Source organism: Lagopus muta, chromosome 3 (assembly GCF_023343835.1).
Source record: "Lagopus muta isolate bLagMut1 chromosome 3, bLagMut1 primary, whole genome shotgun sequence".
In the NCBI taxonomy this organism is placed as follows: domain Eukaryota; kingdom Metazoa; phylum Chordata; class Aves; order Galliformes; family Phasianidae; genus Lagopus; species Lagopus muta.
The window spans coordinates 4,818,191-4,837,250 of record NC_064435.1 but is presented as its reverse complement, the minus strand read 5'-3'; the positions used below and the strand labels follow the sequence as shown (position 1 = coordinate 4,837,250).

General features: G+C 38.3%; 1 protein-coding gene across 6 annotated transcripts in view; it reads right to left on the bottom strand.

The window, feature by feature from the left end:
* Positions 1-19,060, bottom strand: part of TRAPPC9 (trafficking protein particle complex subunit 9) — a 474,287-nt gene that overhangs the window by 266,847 nt on the left and 188,380 nt on the right. The window contains exon 20 of one of the 6 annotated variants that reach the window (XM_048940418.1): positions 17,134-17,745. The exons of the other annotated variants lie outside the window; for them this stretch is intronic. Within the exon in view, the coding sequence (XP_048796375.1) occupies positions 17,733-17,745 (13 nt within the window). The 3' untranslated portion in view covers positions 17,134-17,732. Of the gene's footprint in view, positions 1-17,133; positions 17,746-19,060 lie in introns of those variants that run through there. 6 annotated transcript variants of the gene reach the window in all.

Here is a 19,060-nt window from a genome sequence, read left to right as displayed (position 1 = left end):
CGGCACTGAGACAAAGGTGGCACAAATACTGCTTCTAGAAGCCACCCCCTCTGCTGGTCGTGTCTTTCCTCAACTTCATGTTTAAGAATCATAGAAGTCCAAGAAATCAATCTATTCCTCTCTAGGGGATGTTTTTTGTCTTGGCTATTTTTTGTTCAGCAAGAGATCATTATGATTCCTTCATTTGCATGCAAAGACCATCAAGTGCTGGGCATACAAAAAAAAATTAAAATGAGCTGCTGAAAGTAGATCATAGAAAGTGCAGGAATCAAGCCAAGAACAAAGAATGTAAAGAAAAACACCTGGACACATTTTGTAGTGTGGATTTAAAACAAAGAAATACAAAACAAAACTCAGGTCTGAAAACAATAACTTGAATTCTTATTGATTTTTAACCACTGATGTGCAAATGGTGGTGCAGTTCCCTGGGTTTTGCACATGTGGAAAACGAGGTGCAACAGGAGCTTTGCTTCCAAGATACTTTGTGCTCGGTGCCACATGGTCAGATGAAAAGCCAGTAATTAATTACTATTGTATATAGAGCATCGCTTAAATTCTTATATAACTATTCATACATAGTTACCTATATTCATATTTCAACAACAAATTATCTTAGTTTCTGAGCAGTGAACCATATTCAGAATCCATCTCCCATTGGATCTGGAGAACAGCTCATTATTTACCATGCCACACTTTTCTAAGTGAGTGATATATTAGAAAAATATTCCTGCCCAACAATATTTAATATTTAATTGACGGCATTAAGATTGCATTCTTTTGTTAATGGATCATTACTGGCAATATGGTAATTTTTTCTCTGGAAATTAAATATGCATGTATGCATTTTTTTCCCCAGACACTCCACAACAAATCCACCTCAGCTTCAGGAATACAGGCGAGATTTTGCTAAACAACATTTACTTGTACAGCTCTGAAATAACCTGTACTAAACTCAAAGGCATGGCAATATGGCTTTACAGGGCTTCTGGTACTCAGACCACAACTAACTTTTCTGTTTTTACTGATGCTCTCATTTATACTGTGTACAGGTGTATTTAGTATAGTGACACCTCAAGTCTCTTGAAAAGAAAGAGAAAACTTCCAGAGCACTCATCTGCTGGAAAGTGAGAGGTCTGAGAAAAAGAGAACTACAGAGAAAATACCAGAGGAAGCAATATTATGGATAGAGCTGTGGGCAGAATATATGAAAACAATAAACAGAAATAAATAGTATTTTTCAAGACGTTAGTTGCACTCAAGCTGCAGCATGACAAAAATAAATCCTAACTCCTACTTAAACATAACCATTTTTCACCATCAGTATTCTGCTTCCTTTTGATCTAAAAATATTAATATAGAATTTTTTTCTCTGCATTCTATGTCCATGGCATTACTTCAGTATTTACTCTCCAGCCTATGCAATGTGTAGTAAATTGGAGTGACTTACCTAAAAATCAAATAAAAATATAAATGCCTCAACCTAAATCAGTCGCTCATTCCTAAAGCTGTTCCCCTACAAAAACACAGCTTTTTCACTTCTAATACAGAGTCAGCAGATGCCCCATCCCTGGAGGCATTCAAGGCCAGACTGGATGTGGCTCTGAGCAGCCTGGTCTGGTGGCTGGCGACCCTGCACATAGCAACCAGATGATGATTGTGGTTCTTTTCAACCCAGGCCATTCCATGATCCTATGATTGTTCCTACCTCAAACAAAGCATTTCACCAGCAAGATTTGAATGAATAAATGACCAACAGCCAAAGCAAGTTAACTGAAGGAGCAAGCAGACACGCTGGGCATTGGGTTGCAATAACCAAATAAAGAAGAATTAAAAAAAAAAAAATTATGTGATCTGCACAGATCCACTTAATGGTTTTGGTTTTATCCCAAAAGCAGCAGAAAGCAGAAGGCAGTGAACGACAACATCTTGAACATCGACCAACTTCGTCACTGTGCTCTGCATTAAAATGATAAAAATGAAACATATTAGAGCCGTTAAAGTCTTTCTCCACTTCCATCTACAGTTACTCAATGACCTATGATTCTTGTGAAGAGCTCTCTGCACCTCTTTTCTCCCCTTATTTGTCCTTGCTTGTTGCAAAAGGAATCTGGAAATTCTATATAGAGAAAAGTAAAATGAAAGGCAATTGAGATTGAAACAGGCATTCGATTTACTGTGAGCAGCTCTGACAACGACGGTTCACACTGTGCAAGGGTAATTGCATACCCAGTTCTTTGCCCTTCACAGTAATTAGGCATGAGGAAAAACTTACAAGATGTTAAAACCCCAAAGCTTAACCACATACTTGCTTCAGGAAAAGGGACCAGAGATCCTTTTTAAGCCACTCTGCCTGATGGGGAGCTATCCAAATCTTCTACAGGACTGTTTTAAATAAATCATGAGTTATTTGTATAAAAACACTGCATTGTGTAAAAATATTTAATAGCCAATCCGCAAATGCAAAATAGGTTTTGTTTCTCTCCGGCTAACCTTGCTTGTGTGGGAGGAGGAACAAAGTAACACAAGTTTTCATGAATAATGAAACAATCGTGGTTTGAAACTCCTGGGTTTTGTCATGAAATCAGCTCCAGCCGTTGTGACAGCTCCTCAGACAAGGAAGCATAGGAACAGGGATGCAAATTAGTCAAATACAAATTAAGGGAATGAAGAGGAAAAGGTCAGCTTGTTGGCAATGCTGATACGTTTGCATGGTCTCATCCCATGTCACCTGTCAGGATGACTTACAGGGAAAAATATGACAAACCTTCCACCGGTGCAGCAGCCATTTCAATGACAGTTTTCTCAAGTCTTGTTAAAGTAACAGCACAGAACTATTAAAGATATCGGACAGTTCATTTCATCACTTCTCATAACATGAGTTACAGCTTTACTGGAAATACTGCCCTGACCTGGTGACAAAGTGCACAACAGAAAGGACTTTATGCACAGAAGGAAACTTCCTGCAAATGCTGTCATGACTAATCCCGAGCCAGCGCTGCACGCATCCCTGTTCACAACAGCAGCACTGGTTCAAACAAAGCCATCCCAACATTTCTGCGGAAGTGGAAAGCGGCAGATAGAATTAATCGGTGGAGAAGTCAGTAAGGGAGTGTTGTCTGCCATGCTCAGGCTGCGGCCTCTGCCCCAGGCACGTGCTGCTGGCCAAGGAATGAATCATAGGTTCATTAAAGTTGGAAAAGAACACTAAGATCATCAAGCCCAACCATCAACCCCTCACCACTGTGCCCACTGAACCATGTCCCTCAGTATCACATCTACACCGCCAGAGACAGTTGCAACACTACCTCCTAGGCAGCCTGTACCAATGCCTCACCAGCATGGGCAGACCCTGCCCACCCCCTGCCCCCACTGTGCTGCCCACAGCTCCTGCCCTCAGTTCTCATGAAAGGGTGAGTACATGTAATGAAGTTACACATCATGCTCACCAAATAAACAGGGTTGAAAGCAGACATGGAATTAAAAGAAAAGCAGCAATCTGGTTAACGTAACTAGATTTCAGCTTTCATTAAGGAAGAAAAATATTGATGCTTTGGTTGAAAAAATAAAAATCTAGAGGTAGCCCTTATTCAATTATCTTTAGGAAGAAAGGATGTAACAAGAACCCAAAAACTCTTCCTCATGGCTAACTACCTATTTAAATACTATCACCCACAGATGAGTGTGCAAGCTGTTTCCATAATGAAGCTGAAATGAGGCAGTTGGAAATGTTATTCAATATTATGCTTTACGCTTCCTGCCCATTCTCCTGACATATGGGAGACAGCAGGGACACGGACACAGAGCCAGACTAGATTAGTATTACTTAGGAAAAGCACTTATATATTCACATATAAATGTGTGTGTGTCTATACATATATATATATAAAATACATACACACACACGCACATATAAGGTCACTGACAATGCACGTCACTGACATATTTGAATGTATATGTTATATATATTTATGTATATACATAAATCTATCTGTCAAATATGTCCTTGTATTGTCAGTGAGCTTAAATTTCAGAAAGTGTTACAAGTGATGATACCATTTTTTCTCACTTCAGGGAAGAAATAATAATAATTATAAATAATTATAAAAATTATATATATATATGATACATAATATATATAAAAATATATAAAAATAAACATAAATCTGAGCCAAGAAAAACAAACAAAAATATCCTCACTTGATACTTACAGTATCATGTCTCAGGTATATATAGTTGCATACAAATACAAATACTGCAGCTGATTTAAAAAAAAAAGGCAGAGTAGTGACACTTCAGTATGTAATAATTTAGGGGCTAGGAAGGACTCCAATTATCAAATCCCTTGTGAGATTACTATGTTTGTATCAACAGACAAACATGATGAAGTCATCCAAATAAACATATATTGTGCTTCTAAATACTTCAATACTTGAGAAATGCAATCTAGATGTTATGTGTTACAACAAAATACATCTGTACAAATAAATGGCTCAAGTGACCCTTAAGTAATGATATCTCCTCCTGGCCAAATGCTGACTTCATAAAGAAAAAGGATTGCTTTAATATCTGAACTTAGCAGAGCAAAAGATAAATTTTTCCATTAATCTCTGAAAGGTCAATTAAATTAAAAAATTTGCATTTAGAACTTAATTATTTATTTCAAATAACTGAAGAGAAGATAAAAGCTGAAACTATAGTGCTGAAGTCTGTAAAATTCAACAGCTTACACTTATCCATGCCATTTCAGATGATAAAAAGTTGAACGAGGAAAGAACGGCTCCTCTGTGTATAACGTAATGTTTGAAAATGGAACCGTGTTAAGAGAAGGTTAGCTCCATAAGCCTCCTATTTAAATGAGATTATACTGTGCATGCTGCGAATCTCACTTCTTAATTCCTAACTCTGAATTTGAAAAACATAACCTGATAACGAAGAGGAATAAAAATGAGCTTCAACTGGAATCTCTCGTTCGCTTTCCCATTCAAAGACTAGGATCCTATGGCAGAATCTCTGGCTACGTAATGAAATAAGAAATTTAGAACAATAAAGATGGCAACAGCATACTTCATAAATACATCAGCTTCGAAAGTTTGATGATCAACTGTCATTGGATCAGTTTGGAAAAGAGGAAATGTTAACTATGATATTACTTAAAGACTGAGTTGAATATTCTCCCTTATTTATCAAATCTGAACTACGCATGAATTTTCACCTTAACATTATTCAAAATAATTCCATACTGTACCTTCTACCTCACAGTGGAATATTAATAACCACAGAATCAGAAAAATAAATTATTATTCAGTTACCCATTTGCATAATTCAGTACTGCAGTTACATAGCAGAAGGCTCAAAAGAAAATGCGTATGAATTAAAAAAGATGGAACTGTGTGAAAGATAAACAAAACAAAACCAGTTATCCTAAGCCCTGAAAATTTGCCATTTCAGCTCTGCCTCCTCAGGGGATATAGAATATTGGCTTCCTGAGTTTGATATACCTAAAAATCAACTTATTTTCTCTTTGCTTAAAAATTTCCAAAATATCAAAGCATATTTGGCATCGTCCCTCTTCTATGGGAGCATGACCATGTTGCACACATCTTAAAGGTCATCTTCAAGGAACATAATGAGATCCCAATCAAACCAAATTCAGAGACAAATATCATGACAGCTTACACATCCAAGAAATCAAGGCATCACGGAATATCCCAACTGGAAGAGATCCACGAGGATCACTAAGTCTAACGCCTGGCTCCATGCAGGACCAGTCCAAATCCAAGCCCTATGTCTGAGAGCAGTGTCCAAATGCTCCCTAACTCCAACAAACCAATGGATCTTAGCCATTCCTCATCCATTTGCTCTTTTTTGAACGTTCCCTGATCACGCATACGAAGCAGTTCATCTCTGTGATACACAAGAGAACCTGAAATTACACACGGCTCTGCAGACAAGATTTTCATATAGAAGTAATTCCAACATTTGTGGAGCAAAATGATACGACGTGTGAATGCTCAGTGTGCCAGACCACACCTTCCAACATGGACTATCACTTCAAGATACAAGTAGACCTTACATATATAGTGAATTATTCATTTACATTCCATGTCCTTTTTTTTAATACGCAAACCTAACATTTGCCCTTTTCCCCAAAGCTCTGCAGTAAAAGCTCATCTTGGGATGAACTGCTATGATAATCAAATTCTTTTCCAAGTCACTGCTTTACCAAACAGTTTCCCTTTCTAGATCTAGATGTATGTTGATCACAAGTGTGACCTTCATATTTTCAGGATTTTCTACAAAATCAACATCAGCTGCTCAAAAGGCTCCTCTGACAGTCCTTCGAAGGTTCTTGTATGGAAGTTAGTCCAGATAACAGATATCAAAATCTTTACTTTGCCACAGCCCCAGTGATTTCTTTGGTATGTAAACACATATCTTATCAGAAATACTGAAGTTTCAAAACCAACTTTTTGACTCTCACCATGCTTATACCAGCCTGCCAAAATCAAAGTTTGGGAGCAAATCAAGACTTCATACTTCAGGAAAACAAAGCATCAGTACAATAGCAAAGGGGACACCACAGCTCACAGGCCTATGAGTTCCGACCCACAGAGCTGTGCTCATTAAATCCCTAAATCTTACTTTTCCATGAGTAGGCTCCAGTTGTGGAGGTCTGTGGGCCACGGTGGCCAACTGCTCAGCACTCTCAATAACAATTCAGCATATCTTACTCTCACAAACACACAAACTTATTATATTATTAACAACATCTTTTCCCAGAAAAACCGAATGCATACGTACATTTCCCTCACTAGTAACACCTATGTGTTCATTTAGAAGCAAACTAGGAAAGAAAGCTATTTTTAGAGAACAAATCAACCACTGAGCTAAGAAGCAGCCTGCAAGACTATACTGCTCTTATCAATTCTCATCAACAGTTAGACCCTTAATGAATGTTTATGTCCTAGACTGAATGCATTTCCCCTCTGCTCAGGGGATAATGTTTATAAACAAGGCACTGCTTCTATTGCTAGTATCCCTCAGCCTTTAAGTAGCTTTGGACCCTGCTCCAGCAACACACAGCACTGGAATTGCCTTTGCTTGAATCTCACACTGCTTACATTTGCCTACCTCTGAACATTTTACCCTACACATGTTGCACAAGTCGTCTCATTTGCCTTACTTGTATGTTAGAAAACGAGCACAGCTCTAAAATACTCCCCTATTCTGGCCAGAACTCAACTGCTATGAGCTCACATTACGAAATGGCAGCTTCTTATGCTCATATGTTCAAGTGTTCATTGAAAGGCATCATTCTAAGGATGTTATTAAGCTTTTTCACAATTTTCACAATTTTTTAAGAGAAAGTATTTTTCCTAAAATGAGGAATACTATATCACGGTTAAAAAGTGGTGCTATTTTTCATCTACTTTGCTCATGCTTGCTTGAAGTAATGCTTCACAGAATCATAGAATGTTTTGGGTTGGGTTCAAAAATGTCCAGCTTGAAATATGTATTTTAATTAACTGAAGAACAATTATTTCAAATAAAATAATGTTAGTATTATTGAGATACGTTAGTAATGTGTTAAGATATGTAAACATTGACGTAATGATTTTTTTCAGCATTACTTTTTCACCTAGAAATTTACAAAGCCTTTTCACTATTCTAAATCCATATTTTATGAGCTATAACAAACAATTACATCAAAATTACACGAATCTCCAGTTCTTTGCAGTATTCTTTCACAAATAATTAAAGCAGATGCTATCTAAATTTCTGCAAGAGAATTTTCCTTTAAAAAATATAAAGGCAAACTGCAAGGTAAGATTCAAAGGTTCTGAAACAGGAAACTACTCAAGATCTCTTTTATGACGACTGCATATACTTTCACCTAGTTAATTAGATTTTGCTGACTATAATGCAAACATACATAGGCATATCTAAATTTAGACAACTGAATCTCGACTTTAGGAATCAGCATCGTACTTTCCACATTCAAGGAAAAAATAAGAATAATTTTCAATTCTCACTTGCTGGAGAGCTGAAATTCACTTGTATGTATACAATCTACAACACGATTTACTGTGTTCAGTTTTGGAGCACTCGCAACAAGAAAGACATTGGGGCCCTGGAGTGTGCCCAGAGAAGGGCAGCGAAACTGGTGAGGGGTCTGGAGCACAAATCTCATGAGGAGAGGCTGAGGGAGCTGGGATTGTTCAGTCTGGAGAAGAGGAGGCTCAGGGAAGCCGTCCCTGGCAGGGTTCAAGAAGCATCTGGATGAGGAGCTACAAGATATGGTTTAGCAGCTTAGTGGGTAGTAATGGCGACAGGAGGGCAGTTGGACTAGATGATTTTGTTGGTCCTTTCCAGCCTTGCGATTTCATGATTCTGTGATTCTATAATTCTTTTCATTTTTAGTTTCTAATCTGTCATGTTTCCACCTCCTGCAAAGAAGCCAAGAAAAAAAAGAAAAAAAAACCCAAATATGCAGAAGGGTACCCAGATGATGTTAGGCCAATCCGACAGTTTGGAAGGAACAAAGGTATTTTCCCATCACAACCAAGAACTGAATGCAGCAAATCGACTGTCCCAAATGGAGAGGCTAGTAATAGCAGATGAATTGCACCCAAGAATTTTGTAGCAGTTTTTCAAACCTTTTCATCCACAGCTAAGAAGCCCCCATGCTCCTGCTGTACTAATTCCCACTGTTATATGATTACACAATCAATATATAATTAAAATTGGGTTTATATATAATAAGCATATAACGCAGTATGCAAGGACAAAACAATTCCAGCCGTAAAGGTAGCCACAATTAGCAGCTTTTAGATTTGGTGTTTGCTTATCACTGAGTAACAACATGTGAGATCTGCCCCCTTATATACAAACCAAACAAAATTCTGTCCAAGCCTGCCCTTTTAGATGCATCATGTAAAAATTGCTTCATCCACCCTCTTGGAAAACAGTAAATGTGAGTAACACGGATAAATGAGAAGTATGGAAAACAGTACATGATCTGCTTTTGTTCTGAAAGTAAGCTTTTTATAGAACAGATTTCCTTTTTTACTGCTTATTATTCTCCATTTCACTTCTCCCATTCTACTAGAAAGGAGACGCCATCAAGCAGTAAATTGAGGAAGAAAGCCACAGAGATTTTTTATTCCCATTGATTCCCATTGAGCCTCCCTCAGGGATATACAAGTCAGAAATTGTTAAATTATCATCTAATAGGCAGAAACAACGTAGGCGAGACCAATTAAGTAAAAGGCAGAAAGTTGTATTACACGTGTAATTAAATGAAATTCTTTGACTAGACTACATTAGAATAATTTCCCAAAAAGGACAAAATTTCACTTCAATCAGCACATGACACATTGTATGACATGCCACTAAAACAGCACATGAAGAGTTTTGATATTAGAAAATAAAAAATAAAAAAATGAAGTTACTTCCAGATGTTAAGAAACAGGGTAAATAGCAGCCTTCATTCCTATATAGCAGACTAGTAATGCAGAATTGAGTACAAAGTCATATAAGTGTAGGTTGGATGGGTTTTTTTGTTATTCTTGTGGACTTTTTTCTCTAGCTGTTATATCCTTTAAATATGTATCCACACGTTTTTTCCAACTGGACTGTTTAGTTCAACCCTAACAGAAGTTCCCAGGTCAGCACAGAATGTAGGAAATCGCTAAACCAAGTCAGCACCTTAATTGCAGACTGCAGTACGACTGACGATAAATAGGGATGATAGCTTTGGTTTGTAATCATGGACATCATCAAAAAGAGTAACATAACGGGGAAAAAAACAACAGGGCAATCAATGCTTCTCTACGAGGCTTCGGGTTCTTTCTCTCAAACCATTCTCAGCACTGAGCAAACTATTGCTCACTGAAGGCTCTGGCTCATCAGTGCCCGCTTCCCTGACTTGTGATACTGCACAGGTGCTTTGCCCCAGCCCTTGGCAGCTATTTCAAGACTTGGAAGCCAAATTAGGGTCATAATGTACTCCAAAAGGGACATACATGCAATGCTCCAGAGCTACAGAACCCAGAGGGGTAACACACTCCTCCCTGCAGTGTCTAAACCAGCCAAAAAGCAAAAGCATCATCACACTATTTTGAGAACAGTGCAATAGGATTTGGTTCATTTAAATAATCCAATAGAATCTAGTTAATTTAAACCAATAATTGTTTATAAAACTGATAATCTGAATATCAGCTATGGATTAACAACTTTAAGCACAATTGCTTTTTTTGGAATAGAATTAATTCTGCAATCCTTCTGCAAATGAATGGGCAAATGCCTTCAGAAACTTGTGACAGCCACTATAAGCTAAGCCAAACCAACATTTGCCTTCAAGTAGTTCCTAATAACAAACTTTGTATTTCTTTGTGTATTATATCTCTTTAGTCAATACCATTTTAATAGTTAATCTTTGACTTCTGTCTGAGAATGTTCCTGTCCCATTGAAATTAATTTGCCAAGCTGGCTTAGAAACCCCGGTGAAATCATTATCATCATTTCATTATTGGACATGTCACACTGTTTAGTTCTTAAATGTACACAAACTAAAATGAATGACTTTAAAGGAAATACTGCAATTCTCTTTCTCAGTTGAATAGTATGGACATGCAGAAAATGACAGAGGCACATGATTTAAATTGCCCTAGAAAGAAGCAACCACTTGGTATCACAGGAACAAAAAGCAGCTTCTTAAAAATGCTAATATTTTTGAAATGTTTACTGTCTGTATGAATCAGTTCTTACGTCCAAGGGATCAAAATAAAATGAGTTTGTGCAGTTGATGGCAGCCTTGAGAACAGCAAGATGCAATGCAGAAGACAAAAACCAGGGCCTGCTTTGGTGAGTCTGGATTCATGTATTCAGGACAAGCAGTACAGACGTAACCAACTGCCTAATGTCACTGTGTGTCTGAAAATATCACTGTACAGGAGTTCAGCCTGCACAGACTCTCAGATAACATTAGATGAAGGACAAGAAACTCGTCTTCAAAATTACAGATGACCAACACTTTAGTGAAAAGACCTTCCATAAAAACACAGGAGAGAATACAAGAAAGTGACTTGAAAACACGTAGAATAGCCTGAGAAACAACACTAAGGAGCATGCTCCTCATCTAGATATAAATTCCACAATTAAGCCCATGTACATACAATCACTGTCTATTAGACACCCACTTGTAGTGATTTTATCAGGGCTTGCAAGTCATTCACTAACGTTCTTTCATGCAGTTCTCCATTTCATACCAAAGTGGGCACAAATATATGTTCTTTACTACATTCAATCCTCCTTCCTGTGCATTCTGAAGGAATACAGGCAACAGCTGAAATAACCAGCTAGTGATGATCATCTTAAGATATGCTTTCCAGCAACAGACTGAGGGGGGAAAAGGAAATACAGCTAAAATACAAGGTACCTGATGCTGTTGCTTGGGCATGGCAGAGTTGCTGTAGGGTGAGATGGGGTAAAGGCTACTCATGACTAATTAGTAAGTGGCTTCAAAGTTAAAGAAAGGAGATTTTACTACAAGGGTACTGAAGCACTGGAAGTGGTTGCTCAGAGAAGCAGTTGATGCCTCTTGGAGACACTGAAGGTCAATCTGGACGAGACTCTGAGCAACCAGATCTAACTGCATTCCTGCTCACTGCAGAGGGGTTGGACAACTTCTGAAGTCCCTTCCAACACACATGATTCTAGTGGAGTATTATTTGTAGAACATAGGACAACTCATTGTTTAAGCCTACGGATATTCTCAAAAACATCCCAAAGACTTCAAACTTAGTTCTCTAAGTTTACTTCAGTATTTTACAAGTATAAAATCCAATGAAAAACAATAGGACTTCAGCTCCTGACTTCAAGATTACTGCATATGGACACCTATCTTTAAATGAAGTAAACAGGACAACACTTTCAACCTTAACTCTTATGCAATATATGAGGAAAAAATCCTACAGATCTGTATGTGCATGGGAGTTTTTAATTATATGCTTTTTGCTGCAGGAGGGAGTAATATTTATAAAATATTTACTAAATCTACATATGTTGCTGCATTCTTTCACTCCCACATCTTCCAAAGTTCAGTGTATTGAATAATTCAGGTTCTTTTCAGTGGCTAAAATTTTTTACAGTGTTTTTGTTTCTTTCTAAAAAAGAAATTATTCTGTTGTGTCACAGCTTTAGGAGATGTAGGCTTAGAGATCTCAAGATGCAAAAACATTGAGTTTTAATCCTTTTCACTTCAGTGAAGAAACAATCCGCTCTCCATCTTGCTTCTATTAATAACTGACTCTTTGTAACATGTAAGATTTCTCAAAATATAGAGACAAATCTTCAGACAAAACTTTAGCCATGTCTATAAATCCTCATTATCTAAACTAAGTTAATCCGGGGGATAATGATCCTTTGTTTAATGTGCACTTATATTCTTTTTTTGGAGGTCAGTAACTCCGAATCAGATTCCTTCAGTTCATCATCATTTACTTTCTCCCTTTTGGTTTTCTAATCTACAACATGAAGATTATTAATGTTTATAATCTTCATCCCATTCATCACTATCAATAATAAGCGTTTTCAAAGACTCTGCTATGCCCAGAAGAGAAGGAAGTGCAAAGGCAAGTCAGCATTTGGCCAAGCACCTAGAATTCAGTTAACATTTCTGTAGATAATACATGATCCAGATGACAACGAACCCGATTATCATATTCTTCCACTCCAGTGGCCAAATAGTGTTAAATATCAATAGATGTGGAAAAGGATGGTTTTCACCAAAAATGTCAAGCTCTTCTAAGATGTCTTGATCCACTTCAGTGTTTATGTATTGGTTGTGTTCGTAATATAAGATAGCTTTTAGCCTGAGCATTACCAGATCAGTTAACACCTCACTGCTGCCCTAACCCATATACACAGTGCTTGAAGATGATCCCCAATGGAAGGCAGAACCTTCTAACCTTCCGGTCCCAAAGAGTTTTCTTGCAATCATCTCACTAGGATCTGGCCTCTCCACCACCCTCAAGAACAGACAAACGGTATCTTTTCCTGCTGTCAATGGAAATCTGTCCAGTTGGGTTGCAGTGAATTCATTGTTCCTCGGCCAGCCACTCAGTAAAGCACAGTGATGTTCTCCAGACCATGGATTTTTGATCTGAGCTTTGGGACAACTTCATAACTCAAAAGACCAAGCAGTTCCTGGAAACGTAGTCATGATAATACGAATACAATTATTATAGCAGTTTCAATGCCTTCTTCCTGAGATATTTTCAGTAATAGTTGAAACTGGGAAAGGCATCATTACAATCAGTGAATTAGGAACATATATTATCTGACCTGGTCACACACTAAAATGCATCAGAGACTTTGTGCCCCAGCCAGGACAAAACCTAAGGATGTAAGGGCTGAAAATGAAAGGCTCCTCTCTGTGGATGCTGGCTGTGTCTCATCAAACAAAAAGCATGGCTCGAATTAACTCAAGTACGTGAAATAGCAGCACAGTCATTTCTAGGAATCTTTGTACTTGTTTTAGGTAATGGTAAAAAATCACTCTAATTTACTCAAAATGTTTGTACCTACTAGTACACAGGCCCCCGTGAAAAGCCTTAAAGCTACTGCACATCCAAACTGTATGTCCTTTTACTGGCAGTGATCTTGACCTATAATAAATGGATATTTACATACAAATATACAAAATACAAAAAGCTCACCCCCAGACGATGCACAGAAGCAAATCAGTTTTCCTCACAAAGTGGCAGAATTATATTTCAACTGTAGTTACCACACTGAACTTGAACCACAAAAGCTGCTCTCCAATTTCCAAAATCAGAATACATTTCTGTACTTCCTTTATTTTCAGAAAACAGTGGTAGTAAAACTCCATTCTTCTAAAATGAGAGGAAATCTAGTTAAGAACACATTCAGAAGGGTTTCTAAGCAGGCTTTCATGAGGAATAACATCTGGAAAATACGGAGAAAAGTGCATAGGCAAAGCAGTCTAAAGAGTGAATGACAACTATCAGAGTGTATCAACAACTGCAACCAAAGAAGCTAAGGAAAGTTAAGTCCCTACCTTGTCATGAGAAAGCTCCTTGCTGGAGCTTGATTAAGGAGCTGCAGAACAAATGACAGCTTTTACACAGCTTGTTCAAGCCTCACTGAGAGCAGGGAACTGGGGAACTGCATCTCCCTGTTCTCCAGCTCTTCCACTGCAGGGTTTCTTGTCATCAGAGTACTTTGCCACTCAAGCTTCTGGAAAAAAATAGTATCTAAGCTGCAAGATACAGCCCCTGCCTCAAACTGTGACAAGTAATGACCACTGTTTGCCTTAATTCAGTATGCTGACTTTACCAGTAGGTAAGTGATATGGAACTTGTTAGGGATAGGAATAATGCCAGATATCTCAAAGGGGCCTTTTTATTAAGGGAACTGCATTACCAGCAAAAAGCTGTCAAGATGTTGCTGGGAAGCCCTGGAAGTTTTAATGCTGCAGAAGCTCCAGGGAAAGACAGATTTCTCTGGAATTGTGCAAGTGAGCACCACTGTGGTTTGACAACGGACTGGAGTAAAGCATCAGGGCAGAAATGCTCATGGCTCTCCTCACTGCCTCAAGCACCACCAGAGCAGAGTATGGCTTATAAAGGCTGCTCCATTGAGCTCAGCACCAAACCATGCTGTGTGTGACTCCAGGCGACAAGGTGACAGAACTTCTCCAAGACAATGATGCTGAAGTTCTCTCCTCTTTTTCACTAGAAAAGAAAATCTAGGTGCTACAGGATCAGACATAAAAAAGAGAGATTTACTCAAGTAGTAAAAACAGACTGAAAGAAGGGAGACCATCAAAAGACCAATAGCTTCAAAGTCCTCATCCAAAATTGCAGGCTGGCTATTATTATTTTGAACTCAACACAAATAAAGCAGAAGTCTAAAAGGAAACTTTAGAAATGCAACTGAAATGTTAAAGTGATGAAGGATGAAGACTTTCAGGAGGTGCTCACAAGTTACAAGTGCATTAGTTCATTTCTGAAACACAGGAGAAGTGAAGGTATTTGGTGACAAGCTATTGGAAATGCACTGATCCTTCTTGGAAAGTGTGTAACGGGCAAACACTCAAAGACAAAGACAAAACAAACAAACAAAAAGTACAACAAAAGCAAATGGCATACAAGGAGAACAGACACAAGTGCCACAAGACGTTGTTTCCACAGCCACATTTTATTAGCTAAAAAATACTAAAGGATCTTAGACTGATCAAATGAAGCATGCAGAAAAAGCAAGCTATTTTATGAGATTCCAAGACAAGATTCTCTCATCCCATTCGAGGCAAAAACATAGAAGACAAAATGCAAGTAACTGCAGGGTGAAGCTGTTAATGTTCTGGTACCTTACACTTCACACTTTCCCTTCATTAAGTTTTAATTATTTAGTATAGTACTATTAAATGCAAAGATATTGGTGAAAAGCAAATTCGCCTTATCACTGCACAACCTGTACTCTTATATCCTTCACGTTATTTCATGGAGTTGAAAAGTACAAAGAAAACAGTAACATTGAGGCTCAGATTTCCTTCAGAATTTTCTTTTCTTGTCTGCTGCAGGTAAACACTTGGTGGAATAGCGTATCACATTACTGAAAGCTCCTAATTGTAGCCCTGGAAGAACAGTCTGAGAAAATGAGTAAGTGGGCTCTGAACACAAGTAAGCTGATATGGCAATTTAGGGATGTCAACGCATTGAGTTGACAAACAAAAGATGAAGAACTACGTCAGCCTTCTCGGGATTTGAACCTCTGGTTTCAAAAGTCTAAATATTTCTAATCTGATGTGTTAGGCATTCTTTCCATCTATCCAGTTATACTTTTCCTTAGTGCGCCTTTCATAAACCCTAAAAATGGGTACAGAAAGTATTTGATTACTGAAATACGAAGGCATGGGCTGCAACAAAGCCGTAATACTGCAGCCTGTCAAAGGTGATAAGTGCCTCTGATTATTCTTTACTGTGTTCCCTGGAGTCAGCATTTCATTAAATAGCAATGCTCTCTTTTAAAAATAGATTCACCACTGTGATGTCCTGAGGTTCTTTCCCATTTTTAGCTAAAACTACGTAGAGACAGATTTCCAGGACTAGGGGAAATGGTTTTAAGTTGAAGGAGGGAAGATTTAGGTTAGATGTTAGGGGGAAGTTCTTTACAAGGAGAGTGGTTAGGCCCTGGAACGGGCTGCCCAGGGAGGTTGTGGATGCCCCGTCCTTGGACGTGTTTAAGGCCAGGTTGGACGGGGTCCTGGGCAACCTGATCTGAATGTGTATGTTTGGTGGCCCTGCTAGGCAGGGGGGTTGGAACTACATGATCCTTGGGGTCCCTTCCAACCCGGGTGATTCTGTGATTCTGTGATTTCTTTCCCCAATAATTATATTTGATTTTCAGTTTCGTTGTTACTGGTAAGGTTTGTTAAGTTTGGGTAATACAACCTGAAACCATTTATGAATACTATAACAGCTATTTTTTCTCTGTTTTGAGAATGAAGAGCTTCCTTGTACAAATTACAAAATGACTTAACAATTATGTATTAAGTTAAATGAAGGCAATTTGGCCATTCCATCCGTGAAGAAAGGCAATACAGTCAAACGTCGCTGCATGTCAAACAAATCAGATTGTTTACTGCATAACAGCAAAACTCTTCCAGAGTATTTCAGGACAGAAAGCATCTGCAGCACCTCCTTAATAAGACCTGATCAAAATGTGTACTTCTTCCTTACTGATTAACTGATTAGGATATTATTTCAAGTAAAAATGAATGTTTATTTAAAAAAAAATAATTTTCATACATTTATGCAGGAAATTGTAACAAAATATTGAAAAAGGCAAATATGTTTTCAAATAAATCTGTCTTCCTGATGCAATAGAAGATAAATTACTCCTGCTTTGTAGAATACTTATCTAATTATGGACAGCAGCAGGAAAGCTGAATTGATTTAGTTTCAGCTAACTGAAACTCAGAAAACATCTTCCACAAGACCTCAAATTTTCTTTTTTTTTAATTCATTGGTAGAACACTGATCAAACACCAGATGAGATTAAAGCAGTGCTGCCAGAAATGAGGGGAAAAAAAAAAATCAAATATTGTCTCTGAATATTTAAGTTGGAGCAACCTGTAGGCAAGCTTTAAAGTACTGCCCAGCTACAGCTGAATTACCTGTAATGAAAACCTGGTCAGAATTCCATAGTGCTTGCTGCAAGGAAAGATATTTTTCTAAACTGAAAACTTTAACTGAAATATTGATAAGCACTGATAGTAGTCTTGAAGTTGCCTATGTTTACATTAATGATAAGGAGTCGCTTGTTCATATTCTAATGATAAGCTCTTAAAGACATGATACTTAGACCTGTAACATGTATCTATAAAAAAAATAAGGTCTATATCAATTTTAACACAAATATTAAGGAATACCACTGAAAAGGATGAACAGGACAACCAAAATGTTTGCAGTTGGTATCCCAAATCAACAACTTATTTCACTTCAATAACAAAGCTTAAGCAGCAAGCAAGAAGTACCTACATTGCAAAAAAGTGCATCATTTTGTATTCCTTTTTTAAAGTAAATATGGTGGTATTTTGAAATAAAGACCTACTGCACCACTACTTTTTGTTTCAGAAGTGTTGGAGATGGTACAGCTCCACTGCATCATTCTATATTAACAGAGAAAATCCTTGAGCCATGGGTTCAGTTTGAAACCCTAGAAGAAAAAAAAAAAATTAAGAGGGTGTAGGATAATTATTTTTTTAGTCTAAATAAAACTTATAACTGGAAAAATTCTCCAGTGTCCTGGAGTCCAGAGTCCAGCTGCAAAAAGCAGCATCAGGCAGTGCAAGGTCCTTCCTGTGTGAGGAATAGTCCCACAGCACAGGCTGGCTGTGGCTGACTGAAGGGCCCTTGCAGAAAAGGCCACAAGGGTCCTGGAGGACAAGCAGCAGATGACCCACTAGTGTGTCCCTGTAGAGAAGGGCAAGAGCATCCTGGGTTGCATTTGGTGAAGTAATGACAGTGCATGTCAATGGGGAGAAGGGTGAGCCTTTCCCTCAGCTCAGAACCAAAGCAGCACGTTGAGGGTGCTGAGATGCCTGGGAATTTGGGAAAGGGCCCAGCTCAAGGTGGTGAAATGATTAAGGGGTGGTTTCATACCAGGACAGGATGAGAGGGCCGGAACTGTGCAGCCTGGAGAAAGGAAGGCTCAGGGAAATTCATCCCTGGGAATAAATACCTGAACCGTGTAGGGATTGAAGAAGACGGAGCAGACAGAGTCAAGCTCTTCTCTCTGGCATCCAGTGCCAGGATGAGAAGTAGGAGGCACAAACCCAGATAAAGAAAAATCCCTCTAACCACAGTAGAAGCCTTTTTACTTGTGGTTGGAAATCTCCAACCTTTGGTTATTCTCAACTTCCAAGGAAAATATCACCTGAAGGGAAGGAGGGGTAAAAGCAAAATCTTGTTTTGCTTCAGAAATCTGTTCATTTGAGATGGGGAGTTGTTAAAGAAGGAGGGGGAGAAGGGAAACATGTTAAGCTGGGGAAGAAGTGAGAGAGAGAAGGGAAATAAGACAGAAAAGGGGAGCACTAAGGGATTTTATAATGCTGACTTTTGTACATGGCTTTTGTACATGCACCCCTAAGTGACAGAGGAAGATACAGCACATTTACCAAGTGAGCACCTGAGAACAGTGTCCTGAGTACATCTGACAAACATAAGCTGCAGAATTTAGCACTTGAGCAACCAGGGACAAATAAACAGGTAACACGACGGCAAGTTTTGTTTGAGGTTGGCAATTTACTCAACAACATTCTGTAGCAGCAACAAACATTCTTTACAGAGCATGTAGAATAGGAAACTGTGCTCTCATGGGAATCTCCTGAAGTGCTAATATCACACAAGGAATAAGGGGCTGTTTGGAGACATGAGTAAAAATAACCATAATACAGCAAACAGCTCAGATGAAACACGCATCATTAAACTTCAGACAGATGAAGAATTTGCTGTAACAGCCAAATTTCTAT